Source organism: Poeciliopsis prolifica, unplaced genomic scaffold (genome assembly GCF_027474105.1).
Source record: "Poeciliopsis prolifica strain line A6 unplaced genomic scaffold, Auburn_PproV2 SCAFFOLD029, whole genome shotgun sequence".
NCBI classification, from domain to species: domain Eukaryota; kingdom Metazoa; phylum Chordata; class Actinopteri; order Cyprinodontiformes; family Poeciliidae; genus Poeciliopsis; species Poeciliopsis prolifica.
The window spans coordinates 5,695,271-5,719,008 of NW_026562404.1; the positions used below are offsets into that span (position 1 = coordinate 5,695,271).

Consider the following 23,738-nt stretch of genomic DNA (forward strand, 5'->3'; position numbering starts at 1 on the left):
CTACCTTGAGTTTTCCCCTGGATGTTACAGTATTTCACTGAATAATGGGAAACTCCTTGAAGAAGCTCCTGCGGCATTAACGGCACGTAACTCAATGTGTTACTGTGCACATTTGTGTTATTGTGTGCGGCTGACAATCTTGCAGCAAATATTTTGCATAAATTACACTACAAACCCATAAATGTCAGTGAATAATTAATTTATTTTTTTGTCTTCATTTATTGCCAATATATTTATCAAGTAGTACACTCGTACTGATGCTAAAGCATGCTGTTGCATTAACTAACTTCATCACAAGCTTGAAAATAGTCGTATGATTTGTCTGGCTTTAAATAAATATGTTAAATTGCATTAACGTTGAGTATACTTTACAATGACTTTTATGCATCAGAATTAATCTAACTAGATTAAAATCAAAATTGTGAGTCATAAAAAGCAAAATACATTAGTGAGGATTGGTGGACTCTTTGGCTCCTGTTTCCGGGGGGCTATCCCTAGTGCTACTACTCCCATTATCCCTTTGCACTGAACGAGGTCAGTGTGGAAGACATCTCACAGTGTAATGAGCTCTCCATCAAAAAGCTGATTCAACATTGTCCCATTTTCGGTCTATTGTTAATACGTGCTTGCTTCATTTATCGTACCCTTGGATAACACATCAGAACGGAGCAAACCAAACTTTTTTTTTTTAATCTATCAAAAAAATATATAACTTAACCTATATTTTAAACTACAAATTCCATACTGCATCTTCCAGTCTTTACAAAAACATTATCGGAATAGATATGCCAGTGCAAGCCAAGCTGCACAACATAAGGGATGCAGTGATGTAAAACTATTTTAAATAAAGAAGTTGCTTATCTTTGCTGCTTTTGTGCTGATTAAGGTTCAGTCCCCTTAGCCTACATTTCTAAAAAGCAGGCCTGCAAAATGTTTTACGGCTTACAGATGGGGAGAAGTGAAATTACTTTGTAGCTGCTAAAAAGTTTTGAGTTTTCTCAAGGGCAAGTTTTTAAATTTTTGGTAAGAAAAGTTCCTAATAGATTATAAAAAGGAAATTAGCCTAATGTATTGCCTTAGTGGAGAAAAAAAAAAAAGAACGATAATTTTGAATTATTTCAAGCAAGTTTCACAATGAGCATTGTTATATTAGCAAGCTCCTTTGGAACAAATAGTTTTTGTTAGAACATCAAAGTACTTGATACACAATAAGTGTACATTTGGAAGTTTCTTTTCTGTGTCCTTAAGTTTGAAAAATAGCACACGGTTACATCTGGTACTGTGATCTGTATGCATCTATGTTTACATGCAAAGAACCAGTAATAGCTGATGAATTATCAACTTATTGAATGAGTGTCCATTTCTCAGGGGAGGATTTTCAACACTGACCTGAATTAAGCACCCCAGAGCGCTAGGAAGGATAGGGGTAGTGATAATCCTATTAAATGGGATTCAGCCCAAGTGTGCCCTAAAGTCTGTGCCCCTTAGCCCTTCTCCCCAGATGATGGAAACAATTGGGTAATAAGATTCAAACTACATGGAATATAAAAATATCATCTTCAGATGCAAAGTTTTTCGAAAAGTTTTTGTTCTTTAGACAGACTAACTTATGACGAAATTGAGGCTTGATTAATTGATGTAGTGCTTTGGATTCAACCATAATCACATTAACGTGTGATATTTGAGCTGGTGGAAGAAAATTCAAAACAGAAAGTAGGAAAAAAAAAAAAGATACACAAGCCAACGTTAGGAAATTGCATTTAATTAGAACAAATAGAACAGCGCAAATTAACTTTTAATCAAGTGAAGAACAAAAGAGAAACAATCCCTGAGACGCCCTTTTGGATTTTTATTTATTTATTTATTTTTTTACATTGTCCTCATAAACATCAACCAAAATAATGCCCTTCATGATTGTATCACGATTACTGACACTGATCCCTTATCTTCATCGAGCAGGAATCCTCTCGATAAAAGGGCAGTCGATTGTAAACAGTGCCTGCTTCTTTCAGGCTGCAAGGAAGGGATACTAATTTCTCAGGCTGATTTTATTAATAGAGAGCCACAGAGAATCTGAGGAGGGCGATAAACACAGATGAGATTCTATCAATTATACGATTTCTTTAATTAACCGTCATTAAAGGCAGATCAATAACGCCGAGACTGGAATTAAAATAAGGCCCATACATTATACACTATTTTACAAGCAACAATCAAATTGCCTCATATACTGTGGGCCGCCGTCAAAGGTGTTGCCATGGTAACCAGCAGAGCAGAGGAGGGTTGGGCGAATTGAAAGGAGCCGGGACGGATCTCTAAATATCCCAGACACTTCAGCGACGCTCAATTCAGTGATGGAGGTGAAATCGGGCCTGGAAACCAAATGGGGGGGGGAAAAAATAAATAAATAAATAAAATTCCAAATGTGTGACAAAGTAATAAAAGCCTTTTTCTGAAATATTTCTCCCGACACTGCCAATAAATTATTCAGAAGTACAGTGAGGAACCTATAAATGTAGGTCACGAGTGCAACCCACCAAAGAAATTAATTAGAATATTTTAAAGCAGGAAGACAGAGACGGAGCTCTGAAGACGAAGTGCAGTGGTGGTTCAGTCGGTCGACACTCAGGAGAGATAATGGACCCAGAGAGGCTCCTGCTCCTCTGAGAGTGATCAAGGGGATAAAGCTCAGCAAACCTGAGTGCTCTAGTTAGGAAGGTATAGTTTGATGTAGGATGTGCTAAAGGCAGAAATTGGAGGTGAGGTGATATAGGTTTGATTTTGTCTTTTCACGGCTGTAAAAAAAAAAAATATATATATATATATATATATATATATTTATATTTTTACAACTTTCTCTTTCTCGTCTCAGTTTAGTCTAGGAGCTTGCAATAATTCTTCCAATTTCTACAACTGAAATCAATGTAAAAAACAAAACAAAAAAACAAATCAAAACAAAAAAACAAACGTAAGAGTGGCCAGCTTCTTGTAACCGAGTGGTGGCTTGAAAAGAAAAAGACCCTCAAACAATTGACCAAGAGTACTTTCAACGTTGGAGAAAAGTGTGCAGAAATAATGTCGATAGCAGAGTTCTGTAGCATCAGCCAAGAGAAAAACATGTTTCAACAGATGAACTCTGAGTTGAGGAGCAGAACACACGTGGATGGTGAGGACAGTCGCTTCCTCAGTGACTCCAGCCCAGGAAGACACAAGAAAATATAAAGACAGGACAGCAAGGTATTTGCGGCTATAAATCAGCACAAAATGCCAGAACAGATTTAACTTTAACTTAATGCTATGATTAGCAGTCAACTGAAATTTACTGGACAGATCATTACAATGCGAATGCTGTCGCAATTGACGAGCAACTATTTTTTCAAAAATGTTATCTTCAAAAGGGGAAGTAGACACAGGTCAGCAACCTTTCAGGGCATCTGGAATGAGAGTACTTTCAATTAGTTCAGGTTGATCATAAAGGGGTTATAATTAATTTCTGCGATGCCACCCATTCTCTTAAAAGTCCGAAAGCAGGTAGTTTTATTCAAACATGGATTTTGGTCCTTGCAAGTCTGACATTATCAGGCTGCAGCAGCAGTCGAACACTTTCACCTTCATTTTGCTTTAAATGCGTCTGTAAACCTGTCCTGTGTGAATTTAATTTACCTCAGCCTACAGTCCTGCGGCGGCTCTCAGCATTTACATAGTTTGTATGCCTCTTTGTATTTTCAATATATGCACAATGCTTTAACTTAGGGGTAGGGCTGAATTGTAAAATAGCACATATTTCACCATTTGACTCCTTCTTGGGTCAAAACTGACAAAATGAGATGAGCTTCATATTTGTCACTAATATAGAGAAACTGCAGGGAGCTGGAAATCAGTCGAGAGAAGAAAGAAGAGGTGAAGAGAAGGTGAGGAACATTTTCAAGTGGAAAAGCCATAAATTTAACACCTCTTCCCCCCGTGAGCAGAAAAGTAGACTTACTGCAGAAAAAGATGATGGAAAAAAAAAAAAGAAGGGAAACTTAGGTGGGAACAGAGGGTGTGCCAAGAGAGAGGCAGGGGAAACAAACAAGGGAACGGAGGAGAAAAGGTGAAGAGCAGGAGGTGTCGGGGAGAAATTTGGGGAAGGGTACCGAGCACTGGACACGGAGGTGTCGAGGGTCATTAAAACTAGGAGATGTGTTCTAGCCTCTGGGTCTTCATATCTTTTACATTTCTAATTAAAAGAGATAAAGAGTGAGGGAGTCATCAATCCCACAGTGATTTCCCAGTTAAGGCTTTAGAGGGGGCTGTAAACTAGGCAGCCCGGCATCATTGATTTTATAATTAGCTATCGTCACCCCAGACTTAAGATGGAGGCTGCGCAGGAGGGAGGGGGACTAGGAGGAGACCTTAAAAACAGAGAGCAGGAAGCTGGCAGAGAAGAGGGAAGGCACAATGAGGAAGATGATGACGAGGCCAGCCCTGAGGGGAGCCAAGGATGAAAGGAGAGGAAATTCAGAATGAGAAATGTATACGAAACAGGCAATTAACCAAAAGGGGAATAGGGCTATATAACTGTGTGCAAAGAAATTGGATAGTTAATTACCAGTGAAATGTCATGTGAGGATCAAAATATCAGGATAATCTTTGTCCAGGAGGAGGGGAAAAGAAAAGTCACACACACCTTAGTTATTGACAAATTTTATTATAATGAGCCCAACACAAACCTGACAGGACAAACCATCCGGGATAACAGAGATAACACAATGGTGTACATGTAGGATAACCGTCACACACAACACTTCAAAAGGAAAAAAATGTAAGAAAAAATAGCCACTGGAGCTAATCTCCGGTGTGCCGCAGAGCGATCTCAGTGGTTGAAAACAGACGTAAAACTTCGTCAAGACACGACCCTTCGAGTACAAAGGAGGAAAACAGATTTTGTGTGCTTTGATCTGAGATAAACAGCAAACTTTAAATGGTTTAAACTTCTTTGTACGCTTAACTAGATAATGCTGCTCAACACCACAGTGACAAAAGACGTTATTAACAGACCATTTCTTCTCTGACAGTAATAGCCCTCTGTGCATTAAAGTTTTTAGTATTATTTAACAACTGCAGCACCTTCCAAAAGTATTTATAACTCACTGAACTTTTCTACTGTCCTGTTACAATTACTAACTTTAATGTATTTTGTTGCATTTTTATGTGGTAGGGCAGGACATGCTAGATTCACCTCCATTTTCTCTGATACTTTCCTACTTATATCAAGTGCAAGCAACTGCATATTCAATGTCACATAGAGATTTAGATCTGGACTTGACTGGGGCCGTCTGCCACATGAATACATATTTAGCAAACCTCTGAGACCTTTGCAGGACTGCTGTATTAATACTGAGGGTGACTTCTGTAAGCAACTGGTTGCCCTTTAAGTTTATTTAGGGGTATAAGAATAAATAATAGTAATAAAAAAAAGCGGTAATCTTTAAAATCTCCATTTGTAACAAGTTTGTAAAAGCATATATGGCTGTGAATATATTTGCAAAACACTGTGACTGAAGCATAATCAGCAGGTATCATTCCCTTTGATTAGCACCGATGTTTAGCGATGGGTAAATCCTCAACACCAAATTTTCTGCCTTTGAAAACAGACAGTAAAAACAAAAACAAAAAAACACCGAAATGTAGACAATATATGTTCACAACACACAATTTTAGATTCTGTAAAATCATGAAAAACACACGCCAAACATACAGAGTCTCAATATATCAATATCTCACCTAAAAACTCCTCCAGAGTAAAAAGAGGGTGCAAATACAGCAGGTAAAAATCAAGCATCAAGTTAGCAAATTTTCTTAGGCAAGCTCGGAAAGTTTGTTTTATGCTACACTTCATGAACTCGGTGGCTTCAAACCAAAGCTGGATATAGTTTACTCGCAACATAACTCAAGTTAATTTTAAAACAGGAAACCATGAAAAATGCATACAATATTGATTAAAAAGGGAGGCAGCAGTTTTCTTTATTAGGCAGTATAAAGGTAGGAGGAAACACCTAATGCTGACAGTAAGCTTAGCATTTTAGGCACAAATTTGGAAGTGGATGACTGTATATTAAGCTATAAGTACAAGATTGCGAAATAACAACCAAGCATCTTTTGTGATTACAAAAGCAAAATTGTAGTTTGTTGATCAATAAAGAAAGATTTAAGCTGATCTAAAAAGCATGTGAGTTTTACAATGACATGTAGAGAACTGCTTGGTGCATCTATCCTTAGCAGCCGTTAATAAGCTTACTTATTCTAAACACTGTTCATATAAGAAAGCCTAAATCACCCTAACTGTATCTCCGTGAATCATCTGTGATTTTGTGCTATAAAAAGTGCATATCAAATTTTAGGTCTGAATAAAGGAAGGAGAAATATGACTTTATAAGCCTACATTATTGCCATATATTTATTTATTTTTTCCCCCTCATCAACGGCGCTGTGGAGTATCTTTATGCTGCCATGAAAAGTGTCCAAACCAAAGGCGGAGGATTTAACGCTGGAACGGAGCTTTGCCACGATTTCCCGCAGAGCCGAGTCTACACAAAACATCATAATTACAGAGCCCGTCGTGACTCCTAATCACAATCGCCATAAAAACGACATTACATCCGTCGTAAAGCTCTCGACGCTGCAATGATTCAAAGGAAATCATTCTGCTACCCGCCCGCGAACTCTCAAATGCCAGGCCCCAAAAATTCCTGCAGCTTCACGCTGAGCAACGGTCTTCTGTGAGCCATAAACACGGCGTTGACCTGCCGCTGTTGGCACGGCCGAGGCAATAACACAACAGTCTACAGGATGGGGTGGCGGGAGGTGACAGGGGGAGACAAGGTTGGTGGCAGATACAGAGTAATTGCATATAACATTGTGTCCTGCGTTTATAATGTGCTGTTTATGTGCTTGTTAGTCGACGCAGCTGGAAAACAAAGTCCCTTCCTGCTTTGTGAATGCTCACTGTTGTCTTGGCTGGATATCCGCCTGTCACCATAGCGAGGTGTCTGCCAGATCACTGCAGGAAGACACAAGGCAAGAGTGTGAATAAGTGTGTGTTTGTGTTAGAAACGGGGTGGGGGGGAAAAAAAGACACACACTGCGGTCGAAAGCGGAGGCCAGAGCGCGGGAGCGGCTGAGTGGGAGAACTAGAGCCTTAACGATGCTGAAAATTGGCCCGTGACTGAGGTACACCCCTCAGGTAAATCATTGCTACAGCTTCCTGTCACATTCTCTGTCTCCTCGTCCTCCCATCCTGCCTCACCCTCCAGCGCCTCACCTCTGTCTCAGATAGTTTCCCCCGCTTCACCCCGACTCAACTTCATTTATGACCACATATTCAAAGCTTCCATCTCCAGGCCACAGCTCCCTCGTCGCCATAAATAACCACTTGCATATGCATGTGTGCGTTCGCAAGCTCTGAAATCCACATGCAACTGGTCCTCTGCGAGGACAGAGACGCAAAGTGGCGGACAGCGTTTAGGCGCGTGCTGTGCGTTTAATCAGCGCAATTAACGCACACTTTGATCTGGAAACATTTTATGCTCTCACCCTCTGCTTCTCAGGTCAAAATATGATATTTCTTATTAAGGTTTACGTATAAAGCAGGCTGATTTACAGAGTTGTCCCGTTGGCACAAACCATATAAAGATGCTGCTGGAGTTTATTAAAAGCAGTGTGCATGACAGAAGGGTATCCTCATGCTTCCTTGGACCTCACTTAATCACTTCTTTAAATTACAATTTTCAACATAAAATTGTCAACTCTCTCAACTTGTTGAAGGATTTCTTGATGAATTACAAGGATCAGGCTTAAGAGTGGGATTGCCCGTCTAATTGCGTGGTGATCGAACCTGTTGTGGTGGGTTCCCAAAAAAAAAAAAAAAAAAACTACGAGAAGATTATGTCCTCTAACTAGTGAAGTACGGCATGATGCTCCAGGCCATCCCATAGGGGCTTGACTGGCACTGCTTGAACTCCTCTACAGTTGATATTTTCTGTTAAGTTTCACAAATTTTAAATCAGACCTCTGCTTTCAGTAGTCTGTGAGGATGATGAGAGTAAATCCTCTGTCAAATAAATTTTTCAAGGGTTCAGAGTTTGAAAAAAAATGTCACAAAGTTTTGGTTACTAGTTTAAGCAGTTATGCTTTAACATATGCTTAAGCTCCAAATTATTCATACTCCTGGCATATTTAGACATAAAACTTATTTTCATCCAATTAAAAAGTTTGTTTTTGAATCAAAAATGATGCAGGTATATGTAAAAAAAAAAAAACTAAAACAATGTAAAAGGAGTATTACCATATATTTTAATTATTTACCCATTTTGGTTGTTTTATTATAATATGAAATTTCAAAAAATCTTTTTACCCTTCTTAAATGATCAATGGCAAAGTCTTTATCGACATTACAGCAATCAAACCCTTTCCATAATTGCTGACCAGCATTTGGCATGCTTTAAGAGCGGTATTATGATTATTTTGGCAGTCAGAGAGTCACTAGGGCTGGAAGGCCTTGTGCTGTCCACCCTAATCACAATAAAGTTGGTAATGTGATTTGGCCACTCCAAATGGTTAATATGACTTACAATCAGCAGAAACACGTGGGTAAACTTAACATTAATTTAAAGCTAAATCTGACGAATGAATGAATAATTTTGGGCTGAACTGTAGCGCAAAATGTATATATATATATCTTTTGTAATTGCTTGGGTACTGAAACAAAAATGATTCAAAGAGAGTTCTTAATTTACTACATTATGTTCTGTGTGTAGGTCATGAGTATTTGCTACCTGAGAAATGCGTCCTTGTACTCAGGCAACAGAAGTGCCGTTTCCTCTTCAGAGTTTTTGCTTCCCTGCAGGACTGGATCAGATTCCTCCTCCTAAATGCCGACGTAAAGCACACACACACAAACACACAGAACAGGAGTCAGGCAGTTAACTCATATCTCTCCAGCACCTATTACAGTCGAATAACTTGCCAACTAGCAGCCTAATTGCTTCCATGAGATAATGTCTGTATCAAACGACCCACTGCCCACGTTTAACTGGTGTGCATGGCTATTAGTTGGAAGCCATAGCTCATTTTCACTATCACATATAATTAGACCGCGGTGACAGCGAATGGCTCTGATAGCGTGTCTCACCGAATCAGAGCTGTGAGGCAGAGTGTCGGCCTGGTGTGGCAGGGAGAGCGGGGCGGGCTGGTTGATGACCACAGCGCTCCTGTCCGTGTCCCGTGGGGCGACAGCGGGGGTTGGGAGCAGCAGGGAGTCAGGCTGGCCCTGCTCGCAAAGGCTGTAGTGACTCAGAGATCTCGGCGGATGGAGGATCTGCAAAGCCTCTGGGCTCTCATCCTCAGAGTCGGATAGCGCGGTCTCAGGACGCCCTGCCAGAAAGATTAGTTGGCGAAGAGAAGGAGGTCACGTTTCCGCTCACAGAACCGCTCTCATCACACGCAACAGAAGCCACGTCGAGTGATATTTAGTGCTCCTCCTCTCTGATAGCAGATGACACTTTTATTGTTCACATCTGCAGGGCATACAGTAGATTGATGTGCAGCTCAATTTACCTGTAGAGGCAATTGGAGCCGCGTCCCACCTGGCAGTGGTCACTGTTCCCGTCTTCTGCTCCAGCTGACAGATGTACTCCATCAACTCCTGTGGCAGAAATTACATGGATCACATCACAAGCTCAAGCAGGGCTCCATCAGCATTACCCTTATATCCGGGATGATATCGGGCATCGTCAAACCGAAGTCACGTGAAACTATCGCGCAATAAACACACACATACACACACACACACACACAAAAACCCTCCAAAACCCCACATCATTTAATATAAACAGAACTCCTCTGATGCACTAAATATCAAAACCTTTGGTTTTATGCACTTTGATTAGAGCAACACATACAGCTGCGATTGTTAAACGAGTCTGCAGCTGGCAAACGCAAAGCTGGTTAGCCAACAAAAACTGGAGACACACTAACAGCCGCAGCACTGACTGACCTGAAAACCAGCATTTTATATTGCACTATAAACAATTTATATAGCACAATAACAAGAAGACAACACAGAAGATCCCCAACACCTGGGATATGCACCATTCTTGTTGCATCAGTATGAATTTGTTATAAAACCCAAGTTATACGACACAGGAAGGATGCTAAATGTTTTAGTCATTGTTATTATAGGAATAGTGATATTCAAACACATGTAAATTAGAAGAAACTCCTCCACTCCTGACCTGTTTCTCTGCTCGCAGCTGCTCTTTCTCTTTCTGTGCAACCTTCTGGCTGGCTTTCAGCTCCTGCAGCTCCCTTCGTGTTTCACTCAGTTGAACCTGTGGGCCGGTCACCGTAAAAAAAAAAAGAAGCACTGAATATGTCAGAATCATTTATTTCATAAAGCAACAAATGGGGTGTGAACAAGTTAACTGGCTACGCTGTTCACGTGACAATTCCCACCACCCCCTTTGACACACTTCTTGTCCGAAAGAAAATACTCTCGCTCACTCACCCGGTTGCAATCTTTTTCTCTGCCAAGCTCAACCTCCAGCTTCACCCTCTCCATCGTTTCCTCCCGCAGCCTCTCTTGCGTCTTCTGCAGCTCTGCATTGAGTCTCTCCAAGTGCTCCTGATTCAACTGTGGATGTGACACACACACAACGCATGAAATGCTTCCCAAATTAGAGTCCTTTAATAACGTGCAATGTCCTGAGTAAACCACAGACTCCATAATTGGAGCAAATCTATTACCTCCGCAGCGTTCTGCAGACTCTGCCTATCCTGAGCCCAGTTGGCTCTTCCTTCTCTCAAGGCCATGCTGGCATCTGCAAGCTGAATGGTGAGTTGGGCGGCCTGCACTCGAGCCTGGTGCAGTTCGGCCTGCACATGATCCTTTTGGGCTGCCAGTGAGCTCAGATCGCTCTTCAGACCCTCAACAGTGCGCTCGCTCATGTGAAGTCGCTCACGCAGGCTTCGCATCTCCTTCAGTGATGCTTCACTTTCAGTCTGTTAGCAAAGCAAGCCAAAAGGTCACGTCTGGGGACCGTCGTGGCATAACAGAAAGCAATTTGAGATACTGGTGCTGGTTTTATTTAAAAAAAAAAAAACACAGGTTGTTTTCATTTTAAGCTTTAACAAGAGTGGTATTAAAACTCTGAGTGCAAATAACCAGACTAAAGAGACATTTTCTCTTTCATTTTGTGTAGGGGTTTTTCAGGTGGAAATGCTATTCTTTTTCAAACTCTTTCTTTATCCACCGTTAAAATAAATGTTAAAGTTCACCACCATGTTATGGCAGACATTTCTACATACACAATTATGAAAACAGAAACAAAAAAATAGATCGTAAGGAAGTAGATAGATGAACAGACAAATGGAAAGACTGACAGATGGACAAATGGGCTGAGAAACAGAAAAATAACAGATTAAAAATGGATGAATGGATTGAACTATTAAGCAATGAGATAAGGAATAAAGTCTTGAAATAATCTGTTTGGTACTTAGACTTGGAAGAGACTCAAATCAAATTCTAATTTTTTTCTGACAGCATATAAACTTTTGTGAATGTGCAAACATGTTTATGCCTTTAAATAGCTGACCTCCTTCCTGTGGGCAGTGGTGAGTTTCTGTGTGAGGGTGGTGATGGTGTTCTGGAGCTGCAGGACACTGGTGTCTCTCTGGGCCAGCGAGTTCCTAAGAACCTGGAACTCTTTAGATAAACTCCTGAGCTCAGCTTCAGTCTGATCCAACTTGTTCTAACAAACAGGAAAAATTGACAAAATCAAAGTCAAGACCAACAGAGATGCCAGTTTACTCTTACCACTGAATTGGTTTAAGACGAAAATACCTGCAGGCCTTTTTTTTCAGTCTCCTCCTCTTTTCTCAAGCCAATTGCCCTCTTGGCTCTGTCTTTCATTCTGTAAACACAGATTTTTGGCTATGGGTGCTCAGAACTATTTATGACACCCATCTCCCCACCCCCAAAAAAACTGAAAAAAGTCAAACCTCTCCAATTCTGTCTCTCTTTCCACGGCTCTTTGTGTTAGTGTTTTGATGTCTTCTTCAAGCTCTCTGATTAGCTGCTCCTTTGCTGCCTTGACCTCCATTAAAGTAGCTTTCTCCTGGGCTAAACAATCTCCTAAAGCCTTTTCATCCTGAAATACCAGAATTCAAGTCAGGCTTTGAAGAGCTCTAAGCATCTGGTGAGGAAATGAATTGAACATCGTCTGAAACGTAAATGTAGGACAATAAGAGAGACCATCAAGGTTAATCCACCACCTTCTGCTTCATCTCCATCTCCTCAATCTTCTGATCACTCTGCGCCAGCTCCTCCTTCAGCCTGCTGACCTCGCGCTCCATCCCTCTGCGCTGTCTGTCCCATTGCTGCTTCTCCCTCTTGTAGTCCTCCCTGTCTCTCTCTCTTTGCTTTTTGGTCGACTCCTGCTCACGCAGCAGCTCAGCGCGCTCCTGCAGACACTCCTGTAGCCGACTCTGAGAAGAGACAGGGAGAAACCCGGGCTATGTCTGCGGATGTCCTTAACTCTAGTTAATTATGCAGCTCTAAAATGCGTACGCTAACCCAGAGCCTCGTCAGTGTTACCGCTGAATTGGTAACATTTGGCGTCATGCTCAGACTCACCTGCAGCAGTTCGGCCCTGGGTATTACCAGCAGCATGTCTGTGCCTCCGTCCTCACCATGGGATTCGTCCTCCAGGGTCACCAGGTCTTCCAGAGGCTTCGGTGCACAGAAAGTGAATGTTGAGCTGCGGGAGCACACTTCCCCTTTAGCATCAACATATATGAACTCATACTCCTGGGAGCTGGGTTTGGGCAGGTAGGAAGCTGAAAGTGATGACACAAAGTCTTCTTTAATAAGTTAGCAATTATCAGAGAAAGACAGCAATACTTAATTTACAATGGTAGCTCAAGAGGTAAAAATTTGTCCTGTAACCAGTGGGTTGCCAGTTCAAACCCCTGCTTTGTTCTTTGCTTGCTGGTGGTGATCAGAGCCCTAACCCCCACCAGCTCTACTCTAACAGTGCTTCTCATTATACCTTCAACAAGTGTTTTTAGGAGCACTGGACTGAGAAGAAGTGTATATAATAAACTCAGGAGACACACAGTTTCACCAGCTGTATGCTGGTGCTAGTCTCGAGGAACTAAGTGGGGAAGGCATTAAGAGGTGGAAGTTCAGCTGGAAAATGCAGCTCCAAGGAGGAGCTGTGTGGAAGTAGGCGGGTCTTTGTCAGAGCAAGCTTTAAATTAATAAAAATTAAAATAATGCTAAAATAATACGACAACTTCTTCAAAATGACAACTTTTTAAATTATATGCTAAAGAACAGACTTGAATGAATTACCACCTAAATTTATGAGCTATGTACATTAGCTAAATTAATCTAGAAGCAATCATCTTTTAAGTCACAGCAGTTGATATAAAGTCTTTCTTTATTTGCTCTTCTTCTCATTATGGATGAGAACTGCACATTGAAGTCTGCACATTAGCTCAGACCCATACCTGCTCCATGCATGCTCCTCACAGAGAACCGCCCTGATCAGTTTCTTCCGACACACAGCACAAAGTGAACAGTGTATTCTCCAGTGAGCAGCAACAGAAGCAGTCAGCAGAGGAGGCTTTAAGCCATTGTTTTTTGTCATTCTCATTACTCAACCCCCTGTTTAGTACAGAAATGAATTCACGCCATGACAGAGGCTTTCTGTGCCGGAGACGAAGCAAGGCAGGATATTTGTCTTCCGCACAGGATGTGTTTTTTTTCCCTTATTATTATTCTTCTGGAAAAATTCTTTTTTAAGTCAGAAACAAACATTGTCTTCTATAAAACACGAGATTTACAACGATGACGGGCATTTTATAGAAATAATCTCCTGCTGAAGGTTTTAGGTGCTGATCTGCTGTCCTAGTAGAGATTCACTGAAACTATGAACAATAAATACACAGCCATGAGTACCCTGGAAGTGCACGCAGCAGTTGACCTCTGTGCCCTCTTGATAATCGGCTGGGGCCAGAGCCCAAAGGAAGGTTTCATAGTCCTTCATTGACGACCATCCGACCTGAAGAGGACAACATGCACATGTTGTTATTCTAAATTAAATTATAATAAAATTTATTTCAAAACAAACAATGTAAAACCAAAACATAAATGTCACCATTAGGTGTGCTGCACCAGATTAGAGCACAAGCTAATTTGTATCTGTAGTCTGCTGACAGGTCACAAAAATGAATACACAAAACAACAATAAAACAAGACAGAAAACACACTTAAAGTTGTTTTCCAATCACAACAACACACAAACACACACACACACACACACACACACCCACCCACCCACCCACCCACACACACACAGAGTCATGCAATTAATAAAAATAAATGCAGGGTTCCATACAGGTTGAGGTTTATCCATTTTTTACCCAATCTTATATTTTTATAATTGAACTCCTTTTTGAAACCTAAATGAAAATATTTATTGGTAATTTTCAGAAAAGGCTGTCTCAAGTTGAGACAACCTTAACCAAAAATATATTTGTAAGAGAACTTAAATATAAAAATATACTACAGGACATGGAAAAGCAGAAATTATTTATTCTGTTGTTAAAGTAATTACAATCATTCAATCAAGCTTAATTTGTAAGGTGCATCAGACTAGTTAAGATGTATTTGCTCCATGTATTGTTTTTTTGCATTGTTATGCAAAGTGTGTCTTAGGGTCACTTTAAGAAAAAAAAGAAACTGTTGTTATTGGGCTTCAATGATGATTAACAACACACTTTTTGTGGAATCAAAAGCGATACAAAGTAGTAGTAGCAGCATTCACAATAGTACTTTTTATGCAACCCTGCAAAACAAAGTGATTCAAAAGATTAAGAATCACTAAAAGAGACTTTGTATATAACTTTAATTATTCTTTTGCTGAGAAAATTCTAGCTTGAAAAGATGCTAAGTGCATAAAATATTATGCCTTTTTTCATACCATTGTTTACAAAATAACATGCTTATACTATCTAGTTAACATAAGGACTATCTTACATATGAGTAGTATAATCAAAGTTTTTAAACCAGAACTTTTACACCTTGATAAATCTTTTATACTAGTAGCTGGATCATCACGATTCAGAACAATATATATGAAACTTGATTTATCATCTCAAGCACAAAGGCTTATGTACTGAGCTTCAATGAGAATGGGAATACCTGTGGAGTCTCAATAAGTCAAAAACCACCATAGGGATTAAACATTAAAAATGTTTGAAGCCGAGGGACTCAAATACGATTCAGTGAAAACAATACGGTTTTTTTAAACAACTTATTGTTTTCAATTAGAAAATAAAATTTTCTCCGTTTGATCATAGAAAAAAGTTTCAAACCTGTAAATAGGTGACACAAAATAATACACTTTTCCAGACTTTCTTAACAAGCTCCTGTTTGTTTTTATAATTTCTGTCAGGGTGGCGATACCTTAAAGAGCCCGATCCAGTCACTGCTGGCCCAGCTGTGCTGAGAGCTCAGTGTGTAGTGGCAGTCCACTCTGCTCTGAGGGAAGTAGGTGCAGCCCACGTTTCGAAACTGCACGCGCCAAGCCTTGTCCATGGCAACACAACACAATGACAGGCTACTTTACACCTAAAAGAAATAAATGAGCTGGTGAGCAAACTTGAGCAAGCAGAAGCCTCTGAATATTTATTTGGTGTAAGAAGATAGCCTGACTGAGGCTGCACTTGAGAAAAGGACACCAGAGATAAGCCTCTATGACAGGACGGGCTTTGAGCAACATGACATGTTGCTCAAGTCTACAGTTTTCCATTTGTCAAGTGTGTTGCTGAGGCTATTTTGGGCATCATAAAATAGAAAATCATTTGTTATTGTACTTCATTACATGTAAACAGGCAGTTAAAAGTGTCTGGTGATTGGATTTGACAGTACTTAAAATAAATCGAGCAATCCTGGCTGCATCTTTAATGTACTACAATCTCTTCTAGGTATAGAAGCAGCTACAGCACCTTAGATAAACATTCACACCCTTGGACCTTTACACACTTCAATCTATTTTAATTGTATTCTTGAGTTATGGACTAATACAAAATAATTAATAATAGTCAAGTGGAAAAATGTGGGATGATTTTCAAAATCTTTCACAACTAAAAACCCAAAATGTGTTGCATGAGCACACTTCACAACAGAAAATCTGCATAGAGATGTTATTAGTCACGTGGTTCTCAAATCTGGCCTAAGGTGAAGAGCTGTAGGCAGAAAGACATTATTCAAATCTGCACTAAACTTTTTGGCTTACAAGCCAAATAGTATGTGTGGGTGAAAAAAAAAACAAAAAAACTAAGAGACAAATCGTGGTGGCAGCATCAGGCTGTAGGGATACTTTCCAGGCAGCAGGGACAAGAATGTTGATCAGAGTTAATGACAAGATAGGTAAAGCCAAATGTAGGTCAGTCCTGAAGGAAACCCTGTTAGAGCATGCAAAAGGGTGAGCCTGGGTCAGAGGTCATAGCCGTCTTTCTAGTAGGAAAGCAAGGTTGAGAGTCTAAACATATTTTACAAGAACAGAAAAATGTGATCTTTCTCCTGGGACTCCATGAATAAAATGACATTACTCTTGTTTGGTAGTTGTAGATGCAGACTCTTGGAGGAAATTTTTTGTTTATGTGACGTCCAATCAATACATCACACAATGTGATCATGGACAGTACACTTAGAATAATTGTAGGGAAAAGATCATATAAGGACATTTTAGAAATACTGCATTTTAGTTATTGAAGTTGGAAATGTAATGGCAAGAAAAAACTTGGTCCTTATTCCTCCTACCTTGAGTATCATATTGAATTCCTATGTTTTAGCAGACCAGAGGAATTTTATTCTGAAGAAAGAGCTCCAAATTGATGTTTTGGACAACAGCATGTTATTATGTTTCCGATTGCAATATGCTTTGTTTGGATATATTGCACTCCATGTATTGTAAATGTAACGTGCGAAAATATGAAAGAGTTCAAGAGGGAGAAAAACTTTGAAAGGCACAGAAATAGCTATGCATTGCCACGACAAAGGCAGATGTATTTTCCAGGGGGGCCACAGAAAACAACAGCTTGTTCTTCTCCTTGTAACAGCAGAAAACACAACAACAAAACTCTTAACATGCTGTAAAACTGCGACGGGCTCGTAACCGTCTTCTTGTCATAAATTGATCTTTAAAGTTCTTAAAACGTCTACAATTTTCCATTTGGAAAAAAAAAACAGACAAAAATATGCATAAAGTGTCGATGCACCCAATAATCGCAGATTTGAGGTGGAAATTTACAGCCACTTTCCGAGGGTTCATATTACACACAGGCTTGAGGCCCTGCAAAAAGCAGCGCATGTCAAGGGGGGAACACTGTGCCAGACACCTCGATGCAAGTTTATTAGTTAAAAAATAAAAATAAGAAATAAAAAAAACAGTGCAGGATAGTCAATTATGAATTGACGTTTTTCTTGCTAATTATTGCTTGTTTTGTTTGACAGCTGCAAGTGCGAACAGAGCGGGGACAGTATCGGGCTTTGTTAACTAGAGAAAAAACATCTGCGCACATTTCATCTCGAGTCCTCCATGAAGCGACTCTTACCTTTAAATCCCGACACGCTCTCTCTCTCTTTCTGAATGGGCCGAACAACGCTCCCGCGTGCGAGTCAGAGGGCCTGCAGTCCTCAGTAAAACCACGGAAACATATTCAGGACAGCTGTGACTTATGCCGGGACACGGCTTGTACAGTAACCCGAAACAATTACAAAAAAACAAAAAAAAAAACAACAACAAAGCCAAACATGAGCACGACGGCGTCAAGATTCACCGTGGGATTGTGGGAGCTGTTGTTCGTCAAATAGATGGAATCATGGAAGGTTGCGAGAGTTCGGACTACAACTCCCAGGATGCTCCATCACTGACAGACGACCGCTGAGCGTAATGTGACGCTGCTCGACGTCCAGCGTTGCGTTTCTCTTCGGAAAGAGCCACGAATGGCACAGCTGACAGATGTCGGCCTCATCCACCAATTGAAAAGTTTGCGATGAGGGACGACGACCAATAGCAACAGCAGCGATTAAAATAAAGATTTTTCTCTGCGGTTATTATAAAGGGGTTGTCTACATTAGAGTCACACATTTGCTTCATATTCAACAAAGTTACACATAAAGTTACACATTCCGAATTGGGAAGGTTAGCCTTTCTCTCGTTATTAATTTGATCATATAAAATAATTTATATCCTAAAGTTTTTGTGTACTTCACAATTTCAAATTATCTTGAAGTTCTCCGAAAGGATATCTGCTATGTGCAAATCTGACTTTAGTTTGAATCTCCAAACTAAAATTTGGCAGCTCAACATCCTGGCCCCTTCACTGACGTGTTGTACAGAGGGGGCACTTTGAGAACACGATGACGTTATGGCGCCGGACGGAAGGGGGCAGTAGAGTTTGCGAACAGCCACAATTTTACATTCAGGCTGAACGCATGCAAACTTCTAAACCTCTATCACCCTGCGCATGTTTCCAACACTGCTGAAACCATCTCAAAGCTATGTGGCAGAGTGGCATTCAGACACTTTACAAATGTAAATGTGTTTATACCCCTTGAACTTATTCAAATATTTTTTCGTGCTACAACCACACTTCCATGTATTTTTGTGATTAAAAAAAAAAGTCATTTATTTTTCAATTTGTAAATATTTAAAAGTGTTTCTTGCCCCCTTTCATTCTGACACATCTAATCCTCCTCAACCAGCTTTCAAAGTCAACTAATTAGTAAAGATATTTCACCTGTGTGAGATTTAACCATTTGAATAGAGGTGCTCTCTGAAGGCCTCAAATGTTTGTCAGTGAACAAAAAGTCTCGTAAAGATCAGGGTGCACAGTGACTGCCAGCCTGCCAAGACATGACTGTCCACCTGATCTACCCTGAACAATAATCTGCAGAGGTAAATAGCTCAGGTGGAATAACTTGTTCATGTATCTATTTGTTGAGCTCTGTACAATGACTAGATGTGCCACTCTTGTTGAGGGATGACATGTGGCTATTGCTTATAGCTTTACAACTTGAAACAAGGAGATTGAAGAAGGTGCTATACTGAGATGTAAGTTTGTTTTTTGGTCTGTAAGCATCATGTTGTGGAGAGATTTTTTTCTCAGTGATTTTTTATTTAGGTAGATACATGCATGCAAGCCTTTCTTAGACTGGCAGTGGCAGATTATGATATGGGCTACATGGTGGGTGCCCAACATGGCTTCTCCTCTCGGGAGGCATGAACTCTTGGAACATCCCCTCCCACCAGGTGCTCTTCTCCATACACGTACACGCGCTCACCCACACCTGATGTGCCCAGTTGCTTGCTTCTCTGGATGTGAGAGCTGCGTGCGCCTCTTCTCCCCTCTCCTTTTTTGTCCCCACCAGATCCAATCTGTCCTGGTGACGGACTGGCCAACCGTCCATGTAACAAAAAAAAAAACAAAAGAAAAAAAACAGTACATTTGCCTCCTAAACCTCAGACCCAAAACTTCAAACTCACTAACTTCAATGTTAAAAAAACATTGAAGTTAGTGGTTGTAAAGGAGATTTGGATAAGTTCAGTGAGTAGGTGTCTTATTATACAAGACACCGTACAGCAGATATCAGTTGTGCTTTACTAACTGAAAAGCCATAAAGTTGCAGTAATGAGCTTAAACGACAGCATTTACAACTTAGTTTTTAGAGTTCTTCCCTAATTCTAATGTAATCTGAACAGGCTTGAATTTAGGTCATTGGAAAAATTGGCATACTGCAGTCAGGAAAGAAAAAAACAACCCCAGGTCAAAAGCAAAATTGAGTGCATTATTGTTCTATAGTTAAAATGTGGACGGTGCTAATTTGGTATAACTGCAGTCACTGATGTTCATTGATGAGTCGGTGGACCCAGAGTGCTTTATTTCTTCCTCAATTAGTGGGTCCAGTTTGACTAATTTAGTCTTTCGACAACACTATAAGAAGGCTTCATGTAATTTTATGCAGGAAGATAGTCGATGTTGAGACCCTATAAATTGTGTTCAAGTGGATTAATAGTGAGCACAGCTAGGAGGGCGGGGAAGGTTTCTCTTGCTGTCTGATGATTAAATAGATTGTTTGGCAATGAAAAGCTTGTATGATTGCCTTTGGTTACAAATAGGAACAGGAAGTTGAGAAAAATTATGTCTTCAAATAGTTTTGTGGCAGATATGTTTACTTTTCTTTTCAATGTAAAAATCAGTATATTTCTCAATTTAAAAAAAAATCTTAGTTAATAGTAACATCTTAGTAACAAGCAGGTGTTTTTTAGTAAATTCACAAAATGTCTTGCAAAAGTCACCCTTCTGTTTGATGCCATACTGTCACAATTTAGTGACAGTTTTGGTAAATATATATATATATATATATATATATATATATATATATATATATATGTGTGTGTCTTTTTGTTGGGTCACATCTTCACAGATATTATCCTATACTCCATTTTTCTTTGTTAATTAGTTCAAGCTCAATGCTCAATGCACAAATTATGAGATTTTATTTCCTGTTACAGATTCCTATTTGAATTTAGCTGTGAACTTTGCTTGGCTCTTTCTAACACATATGTGCCTCGATCTAAATCATTGCATTATATCTCTGGCTGTTAGTTAAGGGAAATTCTCAAAGAAACGTGAACCTCAATCACAAGTTCAAGTCTTTTTCTGCTTCCAACAGGTTTCCTTTCAGGTTGGCCCTGAATTTAGTTCCCTCCATCCTACCATCAACTCTTACCACCTGTCCCTGCTGAAGAAAAGCTTTTCATTTAGCATGAAACTGTCACAGCTATATTTAACAGTGGGGATGGTGTGTGCAGGTTGATGTGCATTTAGAGTTCCAGTCACACATGATGATTTGGATCCAAAGTTTTTCATCTATTCCTCAGTTCACAATTCTCATATCTCAGATGTGCATCTTTACATCTCCTCCAGTTATCACAGACATCAGAATTGCTTCTCTGATCACTACTTGTCCTTTTCAAACCTGTCATTTTAAGTTCATGGTATTATTTGGGCAGGTGTGCAGTTGTGTCGTACTCCTTTCCATTTTTGATGGACGAGTTAAGCAGTGCTAGATGAAATGTTCAATGTTTGTGATTTTTTTTTTAAACTAGCTCTGCCTAAATCATCTCAACAATTTTCCTCCTGATCTCTTTGCTGTATTAATTGACTTTCATAATGCTGTTTGTTTATTAATATGTTGTGTCAAGAAGACTTTCAACCGTGTCCTGTGATGTGTACTCCTATAGTATGGGCAGCCAGGACCTTTGATATGGACTGTTGGGTTCCTGTATGAGCAGAGTCAGAGCTTGGTCCACATTCCCAGCAGCAAGTCAGCCTTGACGGAGTCTGACTCCCTCAAGGCTGCCCTTTGTCACTTACTCTGTGCACAACCTTAATGGACAGAATTTGTAGGTGCAGAAAGGTGTTCAGTAGATAATGTGATGTCATTTGCTTCATCAGTGCATTCAAAACCGGGACCATGAGCTTGAGCCGGAAAAGGGTAGAGTGTTTTTCCAGGTTGAGGAAAAGATCTTGCCCCAAGTGGAGGAGTTTAAAAATCTTGGGGTATCGCATGAATAAGGGAAAAATGGTGTGGGAGGTTGATAGATGGATTGGTGATGTATCTACAGTGATGCAACAAAACTGTTCGTGGTGAAGAGAGAGCTGAGCTGAGGGTGAAATATCAGAGCAGGACCCAGGACATGCTGGAGGAACTATATTTCTCAGCTGTCCTGTGAATGCCTGTGATGGGGGTGAAGAAAGTTCTTTGTCTCTTTGCTTAGGTATACTGTTGTTGGGCACAGCCTAAGCAAAGAGACAAAGACCCAACCTGGACTGGATAAGTAAATAATGGTAACTGGTAAATGGAGCGTTTTATATTTTTCTTTATACATTTTGAAAACTGCATCATTTTCTTCATCTTTATTAATATGGAATACTTATTGTGGTTCAAATCCCAATAAAGTATACTGTTATTGGGTGCACTGATTGCAGTTTTCTGGCCAGTTGTCAGTCGCCAGTCGATCACCAATCTTTAAAATGCCAATTTTGATTTTTGCCAAAATCAACCATTTTTTGTCTGAAATGTTACTAAATATAACAATAAAGCTGCTGATTTGGCAATAGTGGGGTGAGTATTGCTTAACTGCAAACAGTACTCACCCCAGACATGAGCTGGTGGGTCAGTCTGTCAGTCAAAGCTCTCTCAGGGGAGAGCAGAAGAGGACAGTGGTTGATTTTTAGACCTTTGCTGAGGTAGTTGAGATGTAAAGATTGTCTCACATGCAAGTCCCGGCTGATCACCAATCCCCCAAAATGAAGAACACCTGTACCGAAAAAATCAGCAGGCTGCTAAATCTGTGCACCCTAGTTGTAACATGAGAAAAAACCAGAGGCGTATGAATACTTTTGCATGCCACTGTACCTTAGAAGTCATCATGATCACTGCATTAGATCTGAGACGTCGCCATTGGGCTGAGGAGCAGCGTACACACGTCACTTCATTACAATAAAGATTTGAGTTAAAATGGATTGCCCATGAAACTGTTTGATCTTGACCTGGCTGCCTGCTGTTAAGACTCCTCTGCTTATCGTATTGTCCAACCTCTCTCCTCAGAATCGATGCATATATGTTCAGCTTCTGAAGCAATTGGTTTTGTCTCTGATGTGAGACGTGTCCAAATAGTTTGGCCAAAAAAATAAAATTACCTGGCACCAATATATCGGCACAATATTTATTTAGTCTAGTCATCTGATTACTTCTAGTTGCTTGGCTTGGGATTCCTCTTAGCATAATAAAACGGCATGACCCCTTAGTGATACTGCAGTTTTATTACCAGTGTCCGAATATAGCGAACCACATGTCTCATTCAAAGGAATGACAGGTATGTGTCACTGAGCCATAAATTTGCAACTTGCCTTCAGCGGTAATCAGTTGCCAAGGAAACCTCAAATGGGATTATCACCTTCTGTTGTGTACAGGCAAGTAAACTGTTAGAGTTGTCAACATGCAGGAGAGCAACATAAAAGATTTACTATGGTAAACAATTTTCTCATCACACTAAATTTATGTGTCTGGTGTTGGAAAGAGACACCTAGAAAACAAATCAGTGGCATTTAATTTTTTTTGTTATCAAGACATTTGAATAAAATTTCATGGAAAAATATATTTACTCTGTTTCTTGGGATGCAATAAAAGTTAGGGGAGGTTTTAAGAACAAAGAAAATCAAAGAAGCAGAAGAACAGTGTGCCCGGAAGGAGGGCAAATTGTTGGGAGGGTGGAGGTAGCGGAAGGGGTGCTGTGGCGGGGTGGTATTTAGTATGCACGGCCAAGCCGCCCCATCTGCTTAGCGCAGCAGTCCCTGTCGTATAACTGTCTACAGGCCGTGGGCCACATAAAGAATGTCTCAGATTTGATGTAATTCTCCAAAATTAATGACAGCTTTACTCGGTATGGGCCGTGAGGGAATGATTAGTGTTTGATCGTCCATCTGATCAGTTCCCTCGGCTGGCTGCGGAGAGATGCTCCACTACATGCTGGTATGCTGCCTTTGGCGAGCACACATGCATACTCACACAGATACACCTTTTGCCAGAGTAATTTCTGGCTCCCAGTGCTCATGTT

The 23,738-nt window shown here is 40.2% G+C and overlaps 1 protein-coding gene across 1 annotated transcript; it reads right to left on the bottom strand.

The window, feature by feature from the left end:
* Window positions 1-4,670: 4,670 nt before the first annotated feature.
* On the bottom strand, window positions 4,671-17,827 carry calcoco1a (calcium binding and coiled-coil domain 1a). Its single transcript, XM_055049393.1, has 15 exons — window positions 17,665-17,827; window positions 15,512-15,676; window positions 14,003-14,105; window positions 12,674-12,876; window positions 12,313-12,525; window positions 12,040-12,188; window positions 11,882-11,951; window positions 11,634-11,789; window positions 10,786-11,040; window positions 10,547-10,672; window positions 10,275-10,370; window positions 9,598-9,685; window positions 9,173-9,414; window positions 8,817-8,908; window positions 4,671-7,042 (listed from the first exon to the last, which is right to left on the bottom strand). Exons 2-15 carry the CDS (start codon window positions 15,641-15,643, stop codon window positions 7,015-7,017), a joined length of 1,953 nt encoding a protein of 650 aa, XP_054905368.1. The 5' UTR covers window positions 15,644-15,676; window positions 17,665-17,827; the 3' UTR covers window positions 4,671-7,014.
* Window positions 17,828-23,738: the final 5,911 nt, after the last annotated feature.

What these genes read in the sequence shown, in the direction of transcription:
- calcoco1a (XM_055049393.1), bottom strand. Translation starts at nt 15,643, where the DNA reads ATGGACAAGGCTTGGCGCGTGCAGTTTCGAAACGTGGGCTGCACCTAC. An exon ending in GTCTGCAGAACGCTGCGGAG is followed by an intron (nt 10,673 to 10,785) that starts GTAATAGATTTG and finishes TCACATCCACAG; the next exon opens with TTGAATCAGGAGCACTTGGA. An exon ending in TGCCTCACAGCTCTGATTCG is followed by an intron (nt 8,909 to 9,172) that starts GTGAGACACGCT and finishes GTCGGCATTTAG; the next exon opens with GAGGAGGAATCTGATCCAGT.